This window comes from Manacus candei, unplaced genomic scaffold (assembly GCF_025592945.1).
Source record: "Manacus candei isolate 608988 ecotype Guabito, Panama unplaced genomic scaffold, ASM2559294v1 h1tg000069l, whole genome shotgun sequence".
Lineage (NCBI taxonomy): Eukaryota > Metazoa > Chordata > Aves > Passeriformes > Pipridae > Manacus > Manacus candei.
The window spans coordinates 5,012,908-5,037,936 of NW_026138117.1; the positions used below are offsets into that span (position 1 = coordinate 5,012,908).

Sequence of the window (25,029 nt, forward strand, 5' to 3'; positions counted from 1 at the left end):
GCCCTTCCTTGTTAAACATTTAGGACCAAACTGGTGGTGATACAAGCTGGTACACATGCTTATTTCTTGGTAAGGTTTAGCTTCCTCTACCCTTAAGCAAGTTAAACAATTTCATGGTGATACTTCTTATTAAAAAAGAGGGGGGCTTGCTTTGCTTTGTCTTTACCAGTGGTAATGCCAGTAGTATCTGGCAGACTGCTGATTGCATTAGGTCTGTGATGTTGTTTCTTCTAGTTCTGAGTGGTAATAGTCAATGTTAATGATATGGATGCAGTAGGATAGATTTTTACACCCAGCCTCCACAAGCAGCCTGTACTTTTTCAGGAGGCATTTCCATTTGTTTGAAAAAAACAGAACTGCTTAATTGTAGGGTGGTGGTAGAAGAGCTCTGCTGTCTGTGAGTAATGAGGGTGCTTGCATTTTAAAATACAAGCACTGCTTGCCACCAGCATAGTACCTCATTAGTTTCATCTCAAAATGCATATAGCCAAGGGAAGGGATCAGGGACAAGGGTGCACGTGAACTTGAAGCAGAAACAACTGCACCACAAGGGCAACAGAAGGAGAGATTGGGGTGGAGGTGCGAGCAACGGAGCCCTGATGAGCAAAGAGGGTAAAGGACCCTGAGTGAGCAGTTTGCATGTGACTTGTTTTGAATTGTAATCTACACTGGAAAAAATACAGAAATGCATGTTGAAGTTGAATCACTTACAGCTTTAGTCAGTGGGTTCTGGAGCTGCAGGAAGGAGACCAACTGCTGGGCACTTCCTAGGCTGGTTTGGTGCTGCTGCAGCCTGTGCTCAGACCTGATTCGTGTGTATGTCACTCTCCCTGCTTCCTTCTGCCACTTCCCAATTTGAGAATGTCTCTCAGTATGAGAGACAGTCTGTGTGAAGTGTTCTTGTGGTGAAATGCCCGTGGGAACTGTGGGGTGGGATCCAGTGGGTGCAAACCGTGAGGGGAATGCACCTAGGGGCGGGCAGGATGGGGATGAAGGAGGTGTCAGTAGCTGGAGAGCCTGGGAGGATGACACACCTCCCAGGAGAAGTAGCAGAGCAGCAAATCTGAGAAAAGATACATGATTGTTTGTGGGGATTGGTGGGACCTCTGCAGTTTTCTTACTGAAAAGGTGAGAGAGAGGGAAACGAAGATGCATGATGGTTTCTGACCTCCCAGTAGGCTCCATCTCTTTTTCCCATTCACCCAGAGGCTTTCCAGGGTGCTCCAGCACCTGTAGCTCAGCTCCCTTCCCCATCATTGCTTCCTCCTGGCTGCCACTCTGCTCCCCCTTAACACCCTCTTCCCCTTCAGAGACACCTTGTGCCCCCTGGGTCAGGTTAACGTGCCCTCCCTTTTGCAAACCACTCCCATGCTTGGTGACCAGGGTGTTTTTTAGGGGAGCAATGCCCTTTTTTAGTACTGTGAGAAGGCATGTCACTCCTACAGATGCAGACCACACCGAGATACACACCTTTGCACTGGGCCCACCTGCTGTATTAGAAAAGGTTCATTATGGGATCAACCCAAATGGCCCAGTGACACCAGTATAGTTGTGTCTGAGGTTTAACTGTCTGACTAGGGATTAAGGTCATTAAGAATTATAACTGTGATCATTTTATGTGAGTTTTGGTACCCCTCACCCCTCTTCCAGCATTAGCATGCCTTTTTGATTGGGAACTGATGCTCTGTCCAGCACACAACTTGATAAACACATCATGCAGTGAGCAGTAGGCTCAGTGGTTGAGCACAGAGAGTAATAGTGAATGGGGTAACATCAGACTGGTGACCTGTCACTAGTGGGGTTTCACAGGGCTCCATCTTGAGCTCTGTGCTCTTCAACATCTTCAGAAATGACTTGGACACAGGACTGGAAGGGATGCTAAGCAAGTTTGCAGATGACACAAAACTGGGAGCAGCTGTTGACTCCTGGAAGGCAGGGAGGCCCTGCAGAGAGACCCCAGCTAATTAGAGGACTGGGGAATCATCAACCCTATGAAGTTCAACAAGGGAAGGTGCCAGATTCTGCGCCTGGGATGAGGGAACCCCGGATGTACATAAACCTGGGGAATGAGGTACTGGAAAGCAGTGCCATGGAAAGGGAGCTGAGTGTCCTGGTCGATGGCAAGTTGGATATGAGTCAGCAGTGCCCTGGCAGCCAGGAGAACCAACCATGTCCTGGGGGACATCAGGCAAAGCATCACCAGCCAGTCGAGGGAGGTGATTGTCCAGCTCTGCTCTGCACTGGTGCAGCCTCACCTGGAATATTGTGTGCAGTTTTGGGCACCACAGTATAAGAAAGATATTAAGCTATTAGAGAGAGTCCAAAAGAGGGCAGTGAAGATGGTGAAGGGCCTCGAGGGGAAGCTGTATGAGGAGCAGCTGAGGTCACTTAGTGTGTTCATGCTGGAGAAGAGGAGATGGAGGAGGACCTCACTGCAGTCTACAACTTCGTTGTATGGGGAAGAAGAGGGGCAGACTGTGGTGATCAGTGACAGAACCCGAGGGAATGGCCTGAAGTTGTGTCAGGGGAGGTTTAGGTTGGATATTAGAAAAAAGTTTTTCACTGAGAGGGTGGTTGGGCACTGGAAGAGGCTCCCCAGGGAAGTGGTCACAGCACCAAGGCTGACAGAGTTCAAGAAACATTTCGACAATACACTCAGGCACATGGTGTGACTCTTGGGGATGGTCCCGTGCAGGGCCAGGAGTTGGACTTGATGATCCTTGTGGTTCCCTTCCAACTCAGCATGTTCTGTGATTCTGATTCTAGAAAGTCTTCTGTGGTCTACCAGTCTCTTACTCTTTTGAACATGGATGGTTTGTTGTCAGTAGTCACTGTGGGCAGGTAATGTTGACAGCCTCTACATCGTGAGATCTTTTAGGCTGCAGGCAACTGAGACCCATCCAGCAGTGGTTAGACCTACTTCAAACAAGACAGTTGCTATATCAATCATCAGTTCATCAGAATATGTGGAAAATGTGGCTACTAACTTGGATCTTTGGTTTTATTTCTTCTAGGAGTGAACTTGTTAGTGGGCACTGAAAGCGGTCTGATGCTCCTAGATAGAAGTGGGCAGGGGAAGGTTTATCCGCTCATCAATCGAAGACGATTCCAGCAAATGGATGTACTTGAAGGCCTGAATGTCTTGGTGACAATTTCTGGTAAAGTTGACTGTTTAACGTTATATTTTTCCTCCATCTGTCATGGCATAACAGAAAGCTTTTCTTGGCAGCCTTTTGAGGGGGAAGTCCAGACTTGACTGAAGTCAGTGGGTTTTCCATCATTTCACCTCTCTGAGTCTACAGTTTATTTCTGCAACTTAATCATTTTCTACACAACACCCGTGCCTGCTTACCCCCTGTCCTTCCTTCTGTAGGGTGACCTTTAAAAGTGCTGCACAGGATTGGGGGAAATGTCTGTCTTTGTTTGCTTCTTCAGTATATGAGAGCTGGAAGTTAATGCTTTGTGAAAATGGCATTCTTTCCCTCTTTCATAACTGCTTTCAACCTGACCTCTTTATAACCAAAACACAATTTGCTGCTTGGGTTTAAAGACATCTTTCTTCTGTGTTAAAAACAGTAGAATGGGAAGAGCTCTTGCTTTTGGTGTGATGTGCAGTAAGAGTTTGTGTTTGAGAGTGAGGGGTACAGTGTGTACATGGAATGGAAATTCCCAGGGTGAGATCAGTGCAGCTTTTGGCCTGGTCTCTCACTGGATGCAACTTGTAGATGGCAAAGGAACGGGAGATGAAGGGTGGTGGTGATTGCTGTGTTTGTTTTGTGTGCGCTGATGAAAAACGTGTTATATGAAGCTTGAGGTTCCAGACTCTTTGGCTCCAGAGAGTTATTGCATAAGGTTATCCTGCTGTTAGGCAGCTTGATGTGGTGCACTGTTAGTCTTTTTTCACAGGTGTTGTTCAGCCATTTACCTTCCTTTTATTTTAGTTTGTTTGGAAAATCAGTCTTTGCGATGTTGCATGTGTGTGACTGGGAGAGGATGTTAAATAAGGTTTCTTACAGTGTTCCCTCTGTTGTTGTTCAGACCCATCTAAATTTTGTTGAGGCTCTGGAACCTCTCTGAGTCCACTGGAGGAGCTCTTTGGGTCTCCCAACACTTGTGCAAAAGGACACACACCTAGATAATTTAATGGAATTTAATGCATTAGCAGTGTGCTACCACGGGTCCAAAGAATTGTGCCCATGCTCATGTCATCAACACAGGACTTGTTTCTGTCTGGAACAACTGAATTTTATTGGCTTGTTGCTTACTACATTCTCAACTACAGCTATAGCTATGCTGTATATAAAAAAATGAATCAAGCAGTGTTTAAAAATACACAACCTGCTGTGTGTCCTTTTGATGTCTGTATGTTAAAATACAAGCTGTTTGAAAGGCACCATTTGATAGAGTTTATTCTATAGCAGACCTTGTAAACAAAAATATTGTATAATCCAACTTGTGTGAAATCTGTTGGTTTGAAACATACCCTACACAGTCGACAAATGTCTGTGATTCAGTCTTGTGTATAATTGTTTTAGGTTTTTTTATCTTTGCGTCAGTCGCAATTGGAGTACCCTGACACATCCGTTTTCTTTGTTTCTTTCAAAACTATTGCTTCCTCTGTGGAGACATGCTACATTAACCCTTAGGAAATCAGCTGATTTTTGTCTGTTTTATGCCTTTGTCCCATCTCCTGTGTTTTATGGGAGGTACGAGGAGTTTTATGGAGTACGAAATAGGAAAGAAACATCCTTGACCACTGAAAGGCAGGGCTGGGGGAGCATACTCAGTGAAGCCATAATGCTGTTATGCCCAAGTTCCCTCTTATATCGTGCTTTTGCCTTCAGTCCTACACTTCTCAGTTTTTATTACCCTCATGCATGACTTCCCTAAGTATCTTTTTATTTGCGCTGAGTTGCTTCACCTCTCCAGCCAAAACTGGAATGCTGAAATGACATTGTGTTTCTGCAAGTGGTATGTTTTGACAGATTGGTTATGGAACTGCCTCTGAACTGTGTCTCAGGACTGCTACAACTTCACTGGGAGCATTATTCAGCTCACTGTGTGCACTCAGCCTTATGTTGCCTTTAATTTTTTGGAAAGTGATGTGCTGTTGGTGGTGAGATTTGAAAGGCGTCACCACCATGTGATGAAGTTGTAATGTTAGGATTTTGAAAGGATTGTCACCTAAAATTGCTTTTAATATACGCTCTTGAGTTTGAAAACATGAAATCAATTCTTGACCCAATTTATAGCTGAAATACAAAACTTTTTGACAACAAGGCTTTTGATACTGAGATACTGAGCCTGCTAGAACTGGTACAAGAAAGCTTTGCAGGTAAAAGAAAGTAGTTGATTGGTTCTTCAGCTCATACTGTTGAGAGGCAAAAGCATAGTTTCGGCTGCTCAGGTGATACAGTGGAGGGTGATAAAAACACTGGAGGTGAGAGCGGCAACGTGCATACAGAACACACTCCTGTTGTGGCTCCCTGGGGGTTTTGCCAGTCCCACTGGCAGACAGTGGCACTAGGAATGTAGGAAGAGATGACAGAGTAGAAGAACTGGTTGGAATCTGTCTGCTTAATAATTACAAACCATAGAGACAACAAAAACAAAAACTCAGTATAGGAAAAGGGACTTTACATTTAAAACTATGTCTGTGGGAGAATCCAAGCTGGGAGTTCTCGAAGAATTCTCTTGCTGATATGTTCATTTGATGGCTTGAGCCGAGTTTTCTTTCTTAGATCGTCCCCAAGAAAATAAAAAAGACCAGATTTTTGAGAGCTGTTTAAACTGACTGGTAGAACTTTACGAAGAGAAGGATCTAATCCCCCCACTCTGAATGCAAACATTAAGAGCACCATGACTTGTTGAAATACATGCATAGCCATACTTATATAACTAATCAGTCTTGCTCTTTTCATGTCAGGCTGCAGAAATGCAGAGGAATTTCCTGTCTTGTGACTTTTCCCTGTGGTCTAGACACAAAAACACAATGGGAACACACTTCGTATATTTCTCTGTTGTTTTGAAAAATGTTTCTGGTTGGACAGAAATACGCTGGTGCACATCATGTAAACCAGAATTTAAAAAAAATTAACCACGTGCTGGGAAATTCCCATGTATACTGTTTGTTCTGAGTCTTCAAGGTTGACTAAGCTACTGGGAAAGCTACAACCTTGAAAATATCTAAAGCAGAATTTGTCTCCTGGTGAACAGGGACTCACGATGGTTTTCAGAACATTTGGTACCTTGTACTGACCTTGAGCCCTCTGAACTCTTTCTTGCCCAGAACTGAAGTGGCTTCTGGTCTGGTCTATGTTTCCTATTTTTCCACGTTTCTGAAAGTGCCCTTGTGGCTATCGTTTGCAGTGTTTTCATGGAAGGACCTCTTCTTGGTCAGATGTGGGACTTTTGGGGACTGTTTCATGCTCTAGTCCCTTCTCCAAATCCTGGGAAAGCTACAGGAGTGGTAGGGTTTTATCCTTTTATGAAACATGTCTTAGTCAATATGAAGTCAGGCAATAAATCAGAGTGCTCATTTACTGCCAAATCTACAGTCTCATTTGTAATGGAGATAAACAAAGGACAGTGCAATGTTACTTCACATTTCATTGCAAGCCATTGGAACAGAAGAGCTTTTAAAATTAAGTATCAGGTCCCATATTTGCAATCAGGTCTCCAACTCCACTTTAAATTTAAGCTTGGTGAACAGATTTTTTACTTTGAAACCACTTCCTCTTTTCTTCCTGCCCTTACCCATCCTGATAATCATAAAAAGATCTTTTAGATCGTGTATCTTTGTAATGCAGTGCCTTGTGCTGGAGTCCATGGAGCAGCCTGTTTGCAAGCTGTGCTTCCCCATTGTCACGGTTTGAGAGCTCCAAAAATCCAATTTCCAAGCCTCCCCTGACTTTACCTCAACACTGAAGAGAAGTTTTCAGGCAGGCACAACTCAGTATAGGGGAAGGGAATATATACAATTTATTACTATACAAAATAAATACTATACAAACTAAAAAGCAATTATATATACAATATTAACACAGCTTCTACCACCCCTTGGACCCTCCCCCATCAGTTCAGGAGAAGTCTTCAGAGCGATAGTGAAAAGTCTCTCTCTCATTGGGGTATCAGGGAAGGGGTTGAAACCCCCCACCAACCCTTAACTTCATACTGAGGTCCTATCCTGAGCTGCAAGGGAAACAGCTTGTGCCATCAGGATCTTCATCACAAAAGGTCCAGGGAGTCAATGCTGAGTCCTTCCTCCCTGGTTTCATGAAGGTTTCCTCCCAGGGGTAAGATGTTCCGTTCTCACCCTCCAGGTTGCAGGCTCTGGGTCTCTGCTCAGTTCTTTTTACCCCAAATAGTTTTAAAGTCCTTACCCAGAAAAAACCTGCTTGTTTGGCTCTCTCATTCTTCTTTAGCTGCTGCAGGTTCCAGTTTCGGTAGTCCATGTCCAAACCCAATGTAGAGCGCCTCCGAACCCTCTCTGGCCCGTCTCCAATTTCTGCCTGGAGTTCTCCCAACTGTTGCAACGAATCGCAACTGTTTTTCCCGGCAACAGAACCTCGCTGGCCCATCTCTTGGCTCGGCTCCAGTGCCTTGCCTGCCTTAAATCCACACCACCGCCTTCCCAGGCAGTTGGGGAAGAAAAAGAAAGCCCCCTCGCCTTGGCTACAGGGTACTCAGTCCAGTTATAACTGCCCCAAGCCCTGCAGTCTAGCTGGGGGGGGGAAAGAGGGCTTGGCCCCCTCGTGAGGGACCTGCCTCTCTCCCTCTTACCTCATGGTTGTGAGTCTATCTCTCTCCCTCACAACACTCCACGCTACCTTAAGCCCTGGCTTAACCAGGGCTGTGGGGCCCAGGGCCCACCCCCAAGTTCTGGGGGGGGGGGTCCCTACCACTCCTCAACTTCACACACTCTCAGACACACACAGCCACACACTCCGACACTCTGCCAACAACTTTGGCTGTTGTTGATATCTAATTTTCATGGGAGCGAAAAAAAGCAGCTCCGACTGGTCCCTCAGGGGGAACTCTCCTGGGACCAATCACCTCTAGGCCCCCCGGCTCCTGGGGGGCGCAGCTCAAACCAAGACACCCGTGTGCTACCCCAGCCCTTAGATTCTTTTTCTGGCGAACCCAACTCTGTTAGGGGATGCCCTGCCGTCAGGATAGCCAGTCTGTGCCAGCTCCAGGACCCCCAGGTGGAGCTGGCTGGGCACAGCAGGATGGTCTCAATGCTTGGGCCTCATGTCCTGCTGCCTCCAGGATCCCCAAGCAGCCAGCTCCATGAACTGATCCATCAGTAGGCATCATGTGAAAACTTAGAAGACAAGTTAAAGACATTAGCTGAACTCTGTAACTGGGTCTGGCTGGAAGGCTGCCAGATAGACCATCTTGACAGGTCACAGCTTTCTGCAGCATAGACCAGTGCTGTGTCACTTGGCTGTGTCACCCCAGCCCAGCAGTGGCTGTGGTACAGGTCACCTCTTACCTCTGAGAGCCATGAAACATTCTCTACAGTCACGTGGCCACCTCATCATGGCTGGTGAAGCACAAGCATGGAGCTACTACAGTGACAAGTACGGTCCCATCTCTTGTTTCCTTTCCTTCCACAGAGAACTCATGGAGCCTTATTAAATGACTCGCAGTCAAAGCAGGGATGTTCTCCCTTCCTCGCTCACAGTTTCATCTGCAGAACTGTAATGATTTCGAGCAACAAAGAGCTGGGGGAAGGAGAATGCAACTTTGAATATGTGCATTTAGGGCCACCTTCTCACTAGTTCAGCTTTGTAGGCCCTTAGTTGTTAAAAAATTACTGATAAAGTTTATCATGACCCTTGCTTTGCATTCAAAGAGGCCTTCTCATATTGAGAGTTAAGAGTCTGCGCAATATTTTGATGACGTTGCAGATGCCCAGGCTGCCCTATCTTCAACTGACAATGCAAGTAGCTTCTCTCACCTGTGGAGAAGAAACACCTCTCAGTTTCTGTGTACAGCCTGATAAATATTACACCTCTTGCAGCACAAAGGAAGGGCTGCTGATAAGGCAGTCATCAGCTTTTAGCAAGCAGATGAAGTTTGCATGAGCCACGTGAAATTCCCTCACAGTAATTTCCAGTATTGTACATTGTTACTACAGAACTCATATAAAGTGGTTCAGTAATGAAATTTATGCCATGAACAATCTTATTAAACAGTTTGTCTCTGAGAATGATACAAGGGAGGGAAATGTCCTGATCACTAACTGGGAAAAGTTTGTACAGTTTGTAAAAATACATATCCATAAGTTTGTAAAAATATCATATCCATATTCTTCTTCACTTGTACTTCCTCCTTTCAATCCAGTCCTTGTCCTTCTGATAGCTGTATAGATAGTTTCAGGTCTCATATTCCATCCTGCTGCTCTCCTACAGTTTTGTGCCAAAAAGAGCCATTCTGACTCAGATATATAGATAGATAGATAGATAGATAGATAGATATAGATATATATATATGTATATTTATATATGTATATGTATATATATGTATATATGTATATGTGTGTGTATATATATATATACATATATATATATTTCATCTCAGTGCATGACTTTCTGATGCTTTTGTTGTGGGAGTACAGCCCTCTTTTAATGAAAGTTGTTTATGTCCTAAGAACCAGACAGCCAAAGAGCTGTTCCCTTGATTTTGTCATTTATGTTCATGTGGTATTGCCATGTGTCTCTGTCATTGCTTACAGTAAAGCATTTGTCTGGGTGGAGTCTGGAGTGAAGCTGTTGTGGACATAAAAACGGAGGGAGATTTCTGTGGTTGCAGAATTTTCTGCTTCATTATTATTTTGGTTTACTCTGCAGGGCTTTCTGTTTGCCTGGGCAGGGCTTTTTGTAAGTATCTTCCTGTGGAGATAAACCAATTTGTTTCATTTTGCGACCAGGTAAGAAGAACAAGTTGCGAGTTTACTATTTGTCCTGGTTAAGAAATAAAATTCTTCACAACGACCCTGAAGTAGAAAAGAAACAGGGCTGGACAACGGTGGGCGACTTGGAAGGCTGTGTGCACTATAAAGTTGGTGAGTAGCAAATACAGTAATCAAATAGTCAGGATAAAAGATGGCTGAGAAAGAGAACTACAGTGCATGTAGCTACTAGGTTTAAGGTTTGGTTGGTTTTATTTGCAGCTGTCTTACCTATTCCTCAAGGTGAATTTTGCTGGCAAAGCACCAGAATAGATGGCAAGTTATGGGGTTAAATTGAGATGATGAGAGAGGTTTTGTGATGGGATGATGGGCTGTGAGCTGGAGAGGGTGCAAATCCCCGTCTGTCTGCTTCCCGTAATGGATACAGCTTCTAGAAGGTGCTGATACAGGCAGTGAGGACTGGTAATATTTCACCATCTCTCTTAGACCCTTTAAATAACAGAGAGACTCTTGTCCCCAGCAACAGTTCTCTTCACCAACAAGTTTCCCTGATCTTTTACCGTGGTGAATTTACAAGCTGGAATAGATTGAAAAAAGTCTCTCTTTAATGTAGATTTTAAATACTGGGGGAGAAAAAATTGAAAGGAAAAAAAAAGGCATTGGAGGAGAAAGGAAGCCCAACTAATGCACGAGGTTTGGGAGGGTATCTGGAAACAGAAGCATGTGTTTAACTTCAAGATGATTCATCGATTCCTCTAAGCTCACGAAATTCCCTAATGCTGTCTCAGATTCATTGCAGTAGAGTTACAGGATGAAGAGTATTTTCACTAGGCAGGTGCCCTTTGAGTGGTTTTAAGTAATTTAAATGGATTTGGCTATAGAAACTTCCACCAAAGCTAGTGAAAGACATGCAGCATTCACAGCCAGTGGAGTATGCAGTGAGCCTGCTGCCCTGCAGGTGGGGATATGAACCAAGAGCTCTTGCTCCTGCTTCAGTTTCATGGTGCATCCTAAGGGGCACTGGATGTTGCCTTTGATTTGATTTTCTCCCAAGAGCCACCTCAGTTCCTTTCCATCTGTGTCAGTCAGTGTGGAACACCAGCAATCAAACTGTTCTCAGTCTCCTCCTGTCATGCATGTGCTCTTGGAGAAATCTGCTAATGGGGCGTAATCAATAGCAGTGGCAGTAAGTGACTGCTGAACCAGGAGCTTGACCCCGAAAACAAGTAATAATGCACTGCTCTGGTATCATACCCCAGGGTGTCAGCAGCATAATAAAGTGGCCTGTTAACAATACATCAACAGCTATTGAAAGGAGGCTTTCCAGCAGGGAAGCATCTGAAACAAAGAGCATTCTCTTCTAGTTGAAGAGAGGTTTGTTATGCTGGGCTGCAGCCTGGCACTGAACTTCCCTCTGAACCATAGAAATACAGTAGACTTCTTCAGGTAGTGAGAGGGCTCTTTGACAGCTCTGCTTCAGTTCCCAAGAAGGAGAGCTCTGCCAATAGTTGGGTTCGCAGTCTGGACGCTGTCACCAAGGCAGCTGGCACTGATCACTTCCTTGTCTCTTTGATGCAACAGGGGTCTCAGACATAAGGGTGAAGTGGTATTTATGGATTTCAGTTGCTTCAGGCAACTTTTGGCTCCTCTAAATGATAAATTGCTCTTTTGAAACTTAAGATTTGGGTGAATTCCCAGATAGCATCCAGAGCAAAGAATGAGTATTATCAAATGTCCGCTTTCACAGATAAGGTGGTTTTGTTCAACACCCTCTCTTCCCCCCGAAAAAATTCCAGGAAGTCTTGTAAGCAAGACAAGACTGAACAAAAGCTCTGTTTTACTCAGTACAGCTGTGGAAGTTTAGAGACATTTTTGTCTGTTGAAAAAGTGTCAAGTCCTTTAACACTTCTAATTCAGTAGTCTTGCTTTCCTGCACAGTAAAAAAAAGCAAATATTAGCTTGGTCTACCTGTTGCTTACCAAGAGAAAATAACTGCAGGCTTGTACAGAAGTAGGGTGTCTAAAAGACATTAAAATAGCATTCATTAAAGAAGTGTTCTCACAAGTTTCGAGTTCTTCACTCCTAATCTGTTTCAAAACTAGTTTTGGTTGAGAGATATAATGGCAGAAGGTGAAGGTGCATGGAATTATACATTGTTTTGGAGAAGTGTTATATTCCTCTAAAACTTGGGCTAAAAAGGTTGCACTATCATCTAAATAATGCTAATTTTTTTTTCTTTCCTTGTGGAAATGGGAAAGAATGCTGGAAACACGTAAACAAACTTAAATATCTGTAAGTCTGCATGATTTGTTCCTTCCCAAATCCAGATGGTAGCTGGAAATACAGATCCAGCAATACTTCTGGAATGTCCAGAACAGACCTTTTCTGATGGTTAATTTAGCCAGCAGTTTGAATGAGGCAACAGAGATGTATTTGAGCATCTGTGGCTCACTATGTAATGACACTTTATTTCTGATAAGTGAAGTGGATTTTTTTTCCTTTTTCTCAAATGAGTTATCTCAGACTTTAGGGACAAAGGAAAATTCTCCATTATCAAACTTGCCTTTTGCTGTTGAAATTGGGTTGTTTCTTATTTTTTTAAATTTCTTTTTTTCTTCCTATCTCTGGGGAATTTTGCCATCAGCTCAAAGTAACAGTATCGGTGCTGTGACTGGAACTGCCAATACACTCTTCTACAGTCACAGCCTTCTTTTATTGGAATGTCCCTATCTGAAAACTCATTTTCTTGTCTTGATGAATTAGCACTGTCCAATGTGGAAAAAAATAAGTGTAAATAAGTGTGTACTGACTAGGTAATTCTAAATATGGTGACATGTTCAATTACTAATAATGACTTTTGTGGCATAAATGTATCAATATTCTTAACTACATAGAATTAGCAGTCCTAAAATGCAGTGTTGCTAAGTCCTCAAAATGACAGTATTTCTTCATACTTACATAAATTTTCTGCTTTCTTGAAGTAATTGGAATGACTTTAGAATTACTGCTGAATTCTTTCTTGTTTTCTTTAATTTCAGTAAAATATGAAAGAATCAAGTTCTTGGTAATTGCATTGAAGAGTTCTGTGGAAGTCTATGCATGGGCACCAAAGCCATACCATAAATTTATGGCCTTTAAGGTAACAGTATATTTCAACCATATGTAGGATTTTCTCATAGCCGCTTGCAGCTATCCCTATTATGAAAATGTTATGACATTTTATCATGGCCATATTACAAGTTCTTTGGTAAATGTCCACAAACTTGGTATTATATTAATTTAGGAGTTATTTTAGTTCTAAGAGGCAGTACTTAAAGGTCTGAATTGTGACCAAACATAAACTAGTAATGACATAATATCACAACTTTTTGTTTGATCTCTCTGTAAATAAAACACGAGGCAGAGAGAAGTGTATTGAGTCTGAAGTTCTTTGTCTGAGCAGAACAAGTTATGAAGTGATACTCAGCATTGTTATGGGATTTTTTTTGAATGCTGCAGGAAAGAAGTTAAATGGCTTGATATAATTGCCAGACTGATTTACAGACAGTTACTGTTCGTTGTGCAGATTGGAGTAAGTACTACAGGAGTGTCAAATTACCCTGAACTTTGGAGAAAACAGTTTTTATTAAAAAAGCAAACAGACCAAGTAAACCCCACATAAAATAGTTTAGGTGATTGAAATGTAGCAGTCTGCAGAGTAATCTGTCCTTGTCCATGAGAGATATGTTAGCCTAACTGGTCTGGTGGCTGGGGACCAGAGGCATGTGGAGGAATAAACCCATAATGTGTGCATTCGAGCCTGTTTTTATAAAGCCCATTGTTGTTCTAAGCAGTTAAGTAAATCTCTCTGATGCTTGTCTCACAGTCGTTTGGAGAACTGGTACATAAGCCATTGCTGGTGGATCTAACCGTAGAAGAGGGTCAGAGACTAAAAGTGATCTATGGCTCCTGCGCTGGTTTCCATGCCGTTGATGTGGATTCAGGATCGGTCTATGATATTTATCTACCAACACATGTAAGAGCTGCTGCTGGGGTTGGGTTTTTTCTTTCTGGTATATCAGCCCCCTTGCCCCCCACCCCTTCCTTTCCTCAAATGACCAATATGTCAGGCAGTCCCTGTGGGTCACTGCCAAATGCTTGCAGTGGTGTATTGGGTGGACAGGTCTTAAGCAGACGCAGCCATGCGTGCTTAGGGGTTTGTGCCTCAATGTCAGACCTTTCCTCATGGCCAGAATGTCTCTATGGTTGGGAATTGCCCACTCAGATCCGATGTGGACCAACATGACAGTTTCAGGGCTAGCAGCTAAATGGCCAAGCTCATTGCAAATGCCCAGCAGCAAAAATGACACAACAGCCCACTGATGAGTTTCAACAGGGTTAGCAAAGCCCAGGTGACCTTAGCTGCCATGGTTTCCTGTTGTTCATTGTACTCAGAGGTGTCAGATGGGCCACCCCAAGCACTGTTCAATGCAGTGCAGAGGTCTGAGGTCTGCATCAGGGCTGCTTGCCCCAGATTCCCTTTCTGCCCATTGAAAAAAAAAAGGCACACCTACAGAGAAATTGATTTTCCCTGGTTTTAGATGTCTGCTTTAAGATGAGAGGATTTGTGCTCCAAGGGTTTTTACAGGTCTTGGTCACTGTGTAGGCTGTGTAGCTTGAGGGGAGCAGATCTAGCACTTCTAAAATGAGTGAATTTGGAATTAGAGGATCTTGAAAGTCCCTTCCAGCCCAAGCCATTCTATGAATCCCTAATGTGAAAGCCGAAAAAATCATTCAGCCCTTTCTTCTAGCGCAGGCTCTGCAATATTAAAACAAAAGATTCCTCTTCACTTCTGTCTCTGTAGATCCAGAGTAGTATCCAACCTCATGCAATCATCATTCTCCCAAACACGGATGGGATGGAGCTATTGGTCTGCTACGAGGATGAAGGAGTTTATGTCAACACATATGGAAGGATAACCAAGGATGTGGTTCTGCAGTGGGGAGAAATGCCAACTTCAGTTGGTAAGTGCCTCTGGCAAACCATATACAATGTGCTGTTAGGGACCGTGAGTGTGTTCACGTGGGCAGGAGGAAGGAGCATCGAGTTTGCTGCTTCTGCATCTGAAGTCATTGCTGTATTATTCCTGGAAAACAGCTGCACAAAGTGAAGAGTAATCATATGGATCTGTTTTGTGCTGAAGTTTTTATGAGCAAAATCCAAAAGTTGTGGAGTTCATGATTGAAAAACTCACCATGACCTCTGTAGGCTGCTGCAGACTTTTTTCTAGACAGCCACAAAGTTGTGGAAACCTTTCAGTCTAAAAACTGTAAGGTGGCAGATGACTAAAATGTTATGGGTAATTCTATATAGATAACAAAATGTGTATCTCATTTGGTGGGTCTGCTTATTCACCTGTAGATTGCTCATCTGTCCTAGCACAATTCTCCCTCATCTCTCCAGTTGTTTTGAGAGGGGGAGGAATGAGTGTAGTACAATGGGTGCTTATTTTTTATGGACACAAGTACACACCAGGATCTCTCTTACTGCTTGTGCTGCTGTATTTCAGTGCAGAGTGTAGCATGGGCTGTGGTCACACCTTCCTTTTGTTGGGCAAGCACACTGCGTTTTAGGTGCTGTGGAATGGATGCGTATATCGGGAGGTGACTGCTGATAGCTGTCTGAGCAACAGGAACAACAGTGGAGGAGGAAATTTAAAGAAGTCTTATGCACAGCATGTTCAATCTTGTGATTAACTCTTGACTAGATCTAAAAGCAAGCAGAATTTATCAGATGGCAAATTCCAGAGCCTTTGGAGACTGGAATGTTTGTGAAGTAAATGAGATTGAGGCGGCCGACACCATCTGAACATCTCATCTGACAATTTTGGAAAGTATTTGGCCCAGTTAGCACTAGTGGCATATTTAAAAATAGATAGTTTTTCATCGTGATGGCATGTGCAATGTTATTGGTGTACATTATACTGTAGGAGATAATTTGACTTAATTTCACTGAAAGTTAATATGAAAAAAATTATATCAAACGGAAGTACTGAAAAATTAAATATTTTTAAATTTTGATGGCTAAGAAGTTATTTTTATTTTTCTGTTACGTGTGCATGCGAATCAGGGGTAACAGCTTAGTCTTCATTAAGTTCCCATATGTTATTTTTGACAGCATTCCTTAAGACTATCCGTTGAATTGCTTTTTGAATATACTTTTTCATAATGCTGGTGACTTTTCTTTTTATTTAATTTTCTTCCTGCTATCAAGAGCAGATTTTTTTCCTCATGCTATTACTGATCTGTGTTCCCCTGTGCCATTCATATGGAAAAATGTTTGATTTGTTGCTTTATTTATACACAAAGGAAAGCAGTATGTCAAATAATAATAGTCCTGCTTTGAGAGCTTAATGTGAACCTTTTTTTGAGGTATACAGAATGCTTTTCAGACCAGTTGGCTTTCTCAAGGAGATCAGTTTTTGAAGTATTTCTCCCTCTTACTCTCTGTGTTTTTGCTGACTAACTCCTTCAGGGAGGGAAAATAACACTGTAAGACAGAGAGCTGATGCTGCAGGCCTACTGGACTAGTCTATTTAAACCTTAGCTTCTGCTTTCTCCTAGTCAACACCTAATTAACCTGTTTCTTTGCCAAACTTGTGAGAAGAAGCCTGTGTAAAAACTAAATGTTCCCTCCATCTAATTAAGGGTTATAAAGTTCCCTTTTGTGTCATGAATGCTCAGGGAAGAAGTACATAACTGACACAGAAAACACACAAAGGAAATTTTAAAAAAAAGCATTTTTAGGTGTCATGAATGTTCTGAGGACAGAAATAGTACTCTGAATATGTGTGTAGCTATAATACACACATGCAGGTAATTTTACTAGAATGCGTCAATATGTTCCTTGCTTTTTATGTTCCTCCATGTTGCTTTCTACTTGTCCTAATGTGCTGTTTTCTTTCCAAAGCATACATCCGGTCTAACCAGATCATGGGCTGGGGAGAAAAAGCTATAGAAATACGATCCGTGGAAACTGGACACTTGGATGGTGTGTTCATGCACAAAAGGGCACAAAGACTCAAATTCTTGTGTGAACGCAATGACAAGGTATGTTCCAGCCCCCCTCCCCAAGTTTGTTGCCAAGATCATAAACGTGTACTTTGATTGGGTACTTGGGTTGGGTTGACCTTGACCAGCAGCCAAACACCCACCCAAGCCTCAAGCTCTCTCCCCTCTCTCCCATGGAATGGAAAGAAAATGGTAGAACGGTAGATTGGAAGAAAGAAATGGAAAGAAGACTCGTAGATTGACATATAGTCAACTTAATAAGACAGCAAAGACTGCGCTTGCAAGCCAGGCAAAATAAAGAGTTAATACGCAACCTCCCATTGGCAGGTGGAGGTCCAGATGCTTTCCACATGTAATGCTTGTTTGGGAAGGCAAATGTCATCACCGCAACGTCCCTCCTGTCCTCTCCCTTTCCCTGGGCTTATATTGCTGCGCATGACGCTGCATGTTATGGGACATCGCTTTGGTCAGTTTGGGTCAACTGTCCCAGCACTGTGCCCTCCCAGCCCCTTGCCCATCCCAGCCCACTGGTCTTTTAGGGGTGAGTGGGCTGGAGAGAAAGCCTTGATGCTGTGCAAGTGTTGTTCAGCAGCAGCCAAAACACCGGTGTGTTAGCAACACTGTTTAACCACAGATGCAAAGCCCAGCACCATACAGGCTGCTGTGAAGAGCGTCAACTCCATCCCCACCAGACACAGCAATTGCACTGCCAATATTGGGGATAGTGAAGGCAAATTAGAGCCACTGCTGTCCTACCTGTTGAATTTGCCAATCTCTTTTCTTTACAGGTTTTCTTTGCCTCCGTACGGTCAGGTGGAAGTAGTCAAGTCTATTTTATGACCCTTGGCAGGACTTCTCTTCTGAGCTGGTAGAAGTGGTGGGATTTGGAGAGGAATTGCTGACATCCAGAGCCTGAGATCTTCATAACTTGGAATTATTTTCAACTGGAGTACAGACCTGCACTAATGCAGCACTCTGTGTAAATGTGTGTGCAGGCATCACTGGTGTTAGGTTTCTTTATGTTTTTCAACTGAGGCTGCGACGCAGCTGGTGCTGTAAAGATATTGCCATCAGGTGCTACAATGTCTTTGAGATTCGGGATCACACTAGAAAGCTACAGGTCTTCTTTCCCTTCAGCTCCAGGATTCCTAGGCTTTGAAGGACTCAGATTGTTAGTGTTAAAACAGAGAAGGGGGGAAAAAGGAAGAAAAACAAACCAGGCTTACCATGAACATGCTGTTTGTTGAGTGGACAGGAGGCAGGCAAGAGAAGGTGACAAGTGGTGTAGAGAGTCAGACTGGCTGAAACAGAGGGCAGATCTAGTCTAGTAATGTTAACAATGTATTTAATTGACATTTCTTTTTTGTAATGTGACAATGTGGACAAAGAGGAAGGTGCAGGTTTTAAGAAGTTAATATTTATAAAATGTGAAAGACACAGTGACTAGGATAACTTCTTCTTGGGGGACAGGGAGGGTGGGAAGGGACTCGGGGTGGAATTCTTAGGATTTTTTGTTTCTGCAGTTTTATTTTGGCCTGGCCAATAACTTTAGTCATTTTCTGTGTACCAGGTGTTGCCTGAAACATGTGCAGATGAGATGATTAAAAAAAAAAAAAAGGAAAAAAAAAATTCATTTTCTATAACGATTCTGTGTTAGGCCAGAACTTGGTTATGTCACAGTATTAGCACTGCCTCAGTTAAAGGTTTAATTTTTGTTTAAACCTAGAAGTGCAACAACAGTTTTACCACAGTCTGCACTCGCAGAACTAAAAAAAAAAAAAAAAAAAAAGGAAAAAAAAAGAAAAAAAGAGAGAAATAAAATCCAAACTACATATGTTTATTTTTTGTGCCTACCTCATTGTTTTTAATGCATAAAATAAAAGAGGTGGTTTAGTTTATACGTTTTTAGAAGAAAACCGTTAATGTCTAATTTAATCTTAATACCAAAACTACCAGATTGAAAGGTTTCTGACTGTTATTGCATAGCAAGTTTCAGCAGGAGGAGAGAGTAGTCCGTTGGGGCAATAGTGGTAGCGGTATGGCAGTGAGACACTGATTAATGTAATTCGCTTACAAAATTTGGTGAAGCAAGCATTTTTTAAACCAGTTTCATCCTTAATAGAACTCTGAATTTAGCCTAAAACCAGAGATTTCACTCTTCTAACATGTGGGCTTAGTAACAGGCAGGTAAAAGTAACTAGGCTAGTTCTATAAATTGTTAAATGTTGTAAGAAACATTTTGGGGCGGTGATGTTTTTCTTTTTTAAGAATGCAATGCACTAAAACTCTTTTAAGAATGTAGTTAATACTGCTTATTCATAAAAACAGCGTATACCTGTGTTTAGATGTAAGATCCCAGCTCTGGCTTTTTTCTTTCTTTTTTTTTTTTATTTTAAGTCAGTTTTATTTTATGCATAAGTTCTGACATTTGTAATAAATGTCTTGAGAGTAATAATTTGTTTAATGGCTACATGTTCATTACTTGAGAAATCTTGAGTGTATAATAATCTGTTGGTGTAATAATGCACAGTGTCACGATTCAACCATTCTCCTTTTTGTTTTCTTTTTTTTTTCCTTAATTCCTTTGGTGGGGTACTTTGTTGACAGCTGCCTTAAGCTGTTCATTCAGTGAACAGGCTCTCAGTGTTTCATGGGCTTTGTCTTCTGCTGCGGTTAACTTTCCTTCATGGCATGACAGGTAGGGCTTTTTAAATATGTATTCTTCAATTCAGTCAAGCCAATGGCTCAAGTGACTGGTCACACAATCAATTAAGAGCCAAGAGCACCCAGTGTGCAAAGCTCAGACTCAACAGACCCTTCTTTTGGTGTCAAATCTGACTGCTGTAAATCCTTCAACCCCAGTCAGCGCTGCTGCTGAAGACTCTCCTTCGAACATCGTAAATGGTTGAAAAGCAAGCGGTAAATGCGTTACCTCCAGCGCATGTGTGTGCACACAGCAATCCCACTCCCCCACCCCCCCAAAAAAAAATCAAAACTCAAGAAAGCCTTACATTTGCTGGCGGAGGAATACCTAGAACTATTTTTTTTTAATTGTATGACTTTTGGATAGCGTTGAAGGTGAAGGATGTGTTCTTTTCAGGCCCGATGTGGTCAGTCAGAAGAACGATCAACCTTTTGTACTATAATGAACTAAAGGGGACTTGGAAATGCAACGTGATGGTAGACATGGGTGTAATCACAGAGCTGCCCTGTAGTGTAGTTTGCCGAAGCTGATTCGATCGAATGTCAGTCTGCGTGATTTAAATCTTCCAGTGCTATGTGGTCAAAATTAACTTAGTCCTTGAAAGCTGATGCTATTCACCTAGAGGAAGATGCTCCAGTGCTGTAGGGATGCCCAGGTCATGGATACGTGCTGTTGAAGTTTTGTGGCTCTGAAGGAGGGTGGAAATCTCCTTCCTTCAGTGGGTCTGCCCGCCTGGCAGCTTCTGCCTCTGCAGAAGTGCCAACATGGCAAGGTAAAAACAGTATTACAAAACCACTACGTATACTAACATCGAACTCTTCAAACAGTGCTTTTGTAAGCAAAGAAGAAAAGAAAAGCTCCTAGGTTTAGTTTTAAGCTTTAATAAGTAATAATTTTCTGTATCTTTAAGTCAAAGTAACCCTAACTTGTATGACTGCAGTGTTTTCATTTTTTATCTTATGCACATGTTATGTTGGAGAAAATGTTTACAAAAATGGTTTTGTTACACTAATGTGCATCACATATTTATGGTTTATTTGAAAGTGATTTTTGTGGGTTTTTTAGTTTTTCATAGTAGTAGTAGTACACTTTTTGTGATTTATAACCCCAAACTCTGCTGATTATAAAGTTGCTAAACAATAATACAAAATGACAAACTGCATTAAAATTACTAATCGTAGAGCTGCAAAGCAGACTGGTGACAAGTAAAACACTCAGCCTTTTTTTGCAGTGCTATCTAACTTGTCTTCTGTGTATTATGGAAATTACTGTTTTTTCCCCGTTTTTCCTTAAATAAAGTCAAATTGACACCTCTTGTATGTGGAAAGTATTTTGAATATCTACTGGCTGCAGAAATCAAGCTGCATGTTGCATAGTTGCATGTTACCATAAGAATGAAAGCCTTATTGTCAAATCTCATAATTTTAGAGACTTTGACTTTAAATGTGGGCTTTTGAGGGCTTTTTTTGTTCTTTTTTTTTTCCATAAAGCCCCATCTCCTCATGCAGTTGCTCTTTTGAGAATTGCAGTTTTCCTTTTAAAGAGAAAGTGAAAATCTTAGAAACGGGAATGAAAGTCTGGTGTTTCAGAAAGAAGTTGCACAAGGTGAGCTTGGGTGCATTGTGAACATGCCCTCCTGCCACACCGCCTTCAGGCATGTGTTTTTTGTGAGCTGACCTTCCTTATTGTCAAGAGTGCAATGAACAGGAGTCTGGAGCCAAATCCTTGTGTGGCATGAAAACACGGCTTCAAAAAAACCAGGCTTTCTGAGTCATAGTCACTCTTTTCGCCCTCGGGATTTCTGCTGGGCTTTGCCCATGTTTTTCCACCACAGGCTGTGTCTGTTTTTTGAAGTGGAGATAAGCAGTAGACATTTCCTTCCGACTAGGCTGTGTGAAGAGGAAGAAGTCTACTCTCCTGGGCCCCTGCCTTTCCTTGTACTCTCATCTGTGGAAGGCATGGGATGTGGTGTAAGTTGAAAAATGTTTCAGGGTTTCACTTGCTTCCTATGGACAAAGGTATCTGAAATCCTCAAGCCTCACAGCTTTTCTGCTTCTGCAAGGATAAATACTGACTGAGCTTAAAAAACTATGAGGACCAGCCAACTGCTGGTCAGGCTCCTGCTGGCTCTGCTCCAGTTGCTGCTTCAGAGCTGCTGGTTTTCCTCAGTCATTCTTGACTCTTTGAAGACTTCCCTGAGTTAAACATGCTTAGGTGTAATTGAATGAGCACTGTATCTAGCCATGAAGACAGATGTGAGGTGATGCTCGTTCCAGTATGCAGTAAGTAACTGAAAGCAGCAACGCCAGGTGTGAGCTTCACAGTGGGCACTGGCGGAGGCAATGGAGAACAGGGAAAAATCCTTCATGCTCTTGTGAAGAAAGGCACAATTATGGTGATTTACAGGAAGGAAGAAATAAAAAAAAAAGAGCATTGGAAACCAAGCAGCAGATCTCATTCCTCTATGGGACTTGTGTAGGTGGTAGTGATGAGAGAGACCCACATTTGTACTTCATGAGGGAAGGAGAGGTGTCTGTGGGACAGAAGATAACAAACAGTGCAGCAAAGGAACATGTACATCTTAAAAATTAGCAACTGCAGTAGTCAAAACAGAGAAAGAAATGATCAAACTTCAAAAGAATCACTTGAAACAATTTTTTAACAAAGCTTTTAAATATATAAGTTAAATATTAGTAAAGAAAAGTGCAGAACACTTACCCAGGAGATTGAAGTAACAAAAATCAAAATTAGAAAAGTTACAAGAGCCAGTCCTTTCCAGCAGGTTGCTCTGCTAAAAGGCATGTGCTAGAGCATTAGGATTGTATATGAAAGAGGGAAAGTCTAGTTTTGTGGGCCGCTATCTTTTGTGCAGAGAGCTTGTTAATTCTTCTACTTGTAATCATGTCGTGGTCTGGAATGAGGACTGTAATAGTGCTGAAAAGAGACTGAAGTTGGAGAAACTTCAAATGCAAGAAAGGAGCCAGTGACAGAGAGACGACTCAGCACTGTGCATTCAGCAAGGGAATCTGCTGTGTCAAAATGGTCCGTGGCAACAAATACACTTATAGTAATGTGAATGCATTTCATTTCCGCCTTAGCACCCAGTGCCTTGTGATGTCTGGTATCTCAGCCCAAAGCTGTTCTCTCTCTTCTTCCAGGATCACTGAAGAAATACTTGCACTGAGTTGTGCCATGCTGCTTAAGCAGTATTCAATAAGCACTTGACATGGCCAGCCTGGTTTACTTGCTTCTGACTCTTACTTTGACTTGCAATTCCAAATGGTCCAGCAGGGAAACAATCCTGGAAGGGAACTTAACTGTGAGAAGACTTCTTTTAGCACATGAGGAACATGCTTTATGACCAGGATTTTGGCTGTATATGAGGGGTGTCCCCTGCCTGTTGGACTATATTGGTACGTGTAAGGGATGCAAGTTCAAAGAGCCATGTGTGCCCAGCAGCTGTAAAAGTGTTGGATGTAGCTGTCTCCCAATAGGCACAAATTCACTGCTGAGCCAGCACCCAGCTGTTGGCCTATTTCCAACATGTTAAAGGTGGGAAGGCTGGTAACAACTGTCTTCTTTTGACTTAACCTTTTTTTTCCAAGTCTTTTTTAACACACTACAGTGTTAGTGCTGCTCGGGGAAGTGTGAAAACAGAGGGTGAGGCCAAAAACAGCATAGCTGTTACAGCCACTTGGACTGCTGTGGAGGTTACTGGTTGGGGGAATTAAAGGAGAACATCAGATCACTTCATTTTCACTCTGTGATGGTGTGGCTTCGTGCAGCACATGCTAAAGGGTAAAAGCTCCATTCTAGAAATACTGATCATCTTACTCTCCTTACCTCTCTGGTTTATCTCACTCTTGGTCTAAACAATAATAAACTCCGGAGAGAAGGTGTTTCGTTGAAATCCCTGACTCAATCAAAGTATGCCCTTTCCAGCTGAGGAAATGACGGGGTTTTTTCCTTTGTTATATTCTAACAGGAAATTCACTTTTAATGTTTTATTCTCAAGCTCTTGTGATTCTATGGGGTAAATATGTGGCACAGGAAGGTCAGATTAATTTGCTCCAACTGCTGTATACAACTCAGATTTTATTTACCCTCTGTGTGAAATTTTTATTTCACAACCTCATGTTTGTCGTTCAGCATAATTAGTCCCTTAAAAGGCATTACCGCACTTCCATTTTATTTTACTATTTGCATCTCCCAAGCAATTTTGCCCAGGCCACGTTAGCCATGGAGAAAATGCTTTCTGGGCTCTCAAACAATTGTTGGAGCAAAGGGATTGTAAAATACTGTTTGTGTCGACTCTTGTCACCAGGAAGTTACAGACAGTTTTTGGTTGAGTCTCGTCAGTATAGTAGCAAGACTCTATTCTTACAAACAGGTAAAGCTGAAAGACAGAAGAGAGTAAATGGTGTGTTTAGGAGCTTTTAGTGAGTCAGAGATAGTAAGAAAACAGGTTTTAGTTTAAGATCCTTCAGCTCAACCATTAAACCATCTCGACCCCTTCAGATATGGATGTGTCCCTGATGTTTGATGAAGGCAATAGAGTGTGATCCACAGAGTCACATTTCTGGGCCAGATGCTGATGCTGACTAAACTTTGGCAATTCAGACAGGAAGCCATTAGCAAGGCGAGATCTGTGGGAGAGCAGAAGCGAAGAGGGAATGCACATTTTCCTCTTCTGTTTTCTTGCAATGATTTTACCAAATTTCCTACCCCTGCTAAGGATACATGTGCATATTAGTTGGCATAAAGCATGCCTACTTGCAACAAGGAGAAGTCCTGGTTTTTGGAAACCCCATGTCTTCTACTGGTGGTGCCACCAGGCAGAAAGTGGACCTGGGTCCTCCTAGAAGAGCCTTGTCAAGAGCTTTTTCAACCCCATTGCAGGGTTAAGCATTTGTTTTATCTTCAAACATGATGGGCACAATCTAACCTCTCTTCTCCCAAGCACTTAGTTGCGTCCTAACCTCCACCTGTTGCCGAAATGTAATCCCAAACCTGAAGACAGACTTCCTACTGAAGATCCTATCATGGTGCAGCCTACACAGGGCAGAGCAGCTGGTAAAGCCAGACTGGTGGGCACAAACAGAAGCTCTTTCCTAAGAACTGTCTCTCTGGGCTTCATTAAGTGCTAGACCTACCTCAGTCAAATTGCAAGAACTTCTGGAAAATTCATATGGAAATTTTCTTGATGTTTTGGTAATGAAATTAGCTGAGAGATAAGAAGAGAGCACAAACTGGCATAGACTGTTAAAATGCAAAGTATGTAATTATAGACTCACAGTTGTAATGACTCTAATGGATATCAAAGACAAGGATAAAAGGAGAATAAATTATTTCAGGG

At 42.4% G+C, this 25,029-nt stretch overlaps 1 protein-coding gene across 9 annotated transcripts in view; it reads left to right on the top strand.

Annotated features, from left to right (window-relative positions):
• The window catches only part of MAP4K4 (mitogen-activated protein kinase kinase kinase kinase 4), a 170,488-nt gene extending 149,502 nt beyond the window's left edge, over positions 1-20,986 (top strand). For all 9 annotated transcript variants that reach the window (XM_051806931.1, XM_051806932.1, XM_051806937.1 and 6 more), the window contains 7 exons: positions 3,015-3,158; positions 9,938-10,072; positions 12,958-13,058; positions 13,785-13,934; positions 14,764-14,923; positions 16,869-17,008; positions 17,758-20,986. In XM_051806931.1, the coding sequence (XP_051662891.1) occupies positions 3,015-3,158; positions 9,938-10,072; positions 12,958-13,058; positions 13,785-13,934; positions 14,764-14,923; positions 16,869-17,008; positions 17,758-17,841 (914 nt within the window). In that variant the 3' untranslated portion in view covers positions 17,842-20,986. The remainder of the gene's footprint in view (positions 1-3,014; positions 3,159-9,937; positions 10,073-12,957; positions 13,059-13,784; positions 13,935-14,763; positions 14,924-16,868; positions 17,009-17,757) is intronic.
• Positions 20,987-25,029: the final 4,043 nt, after the last annotated feature.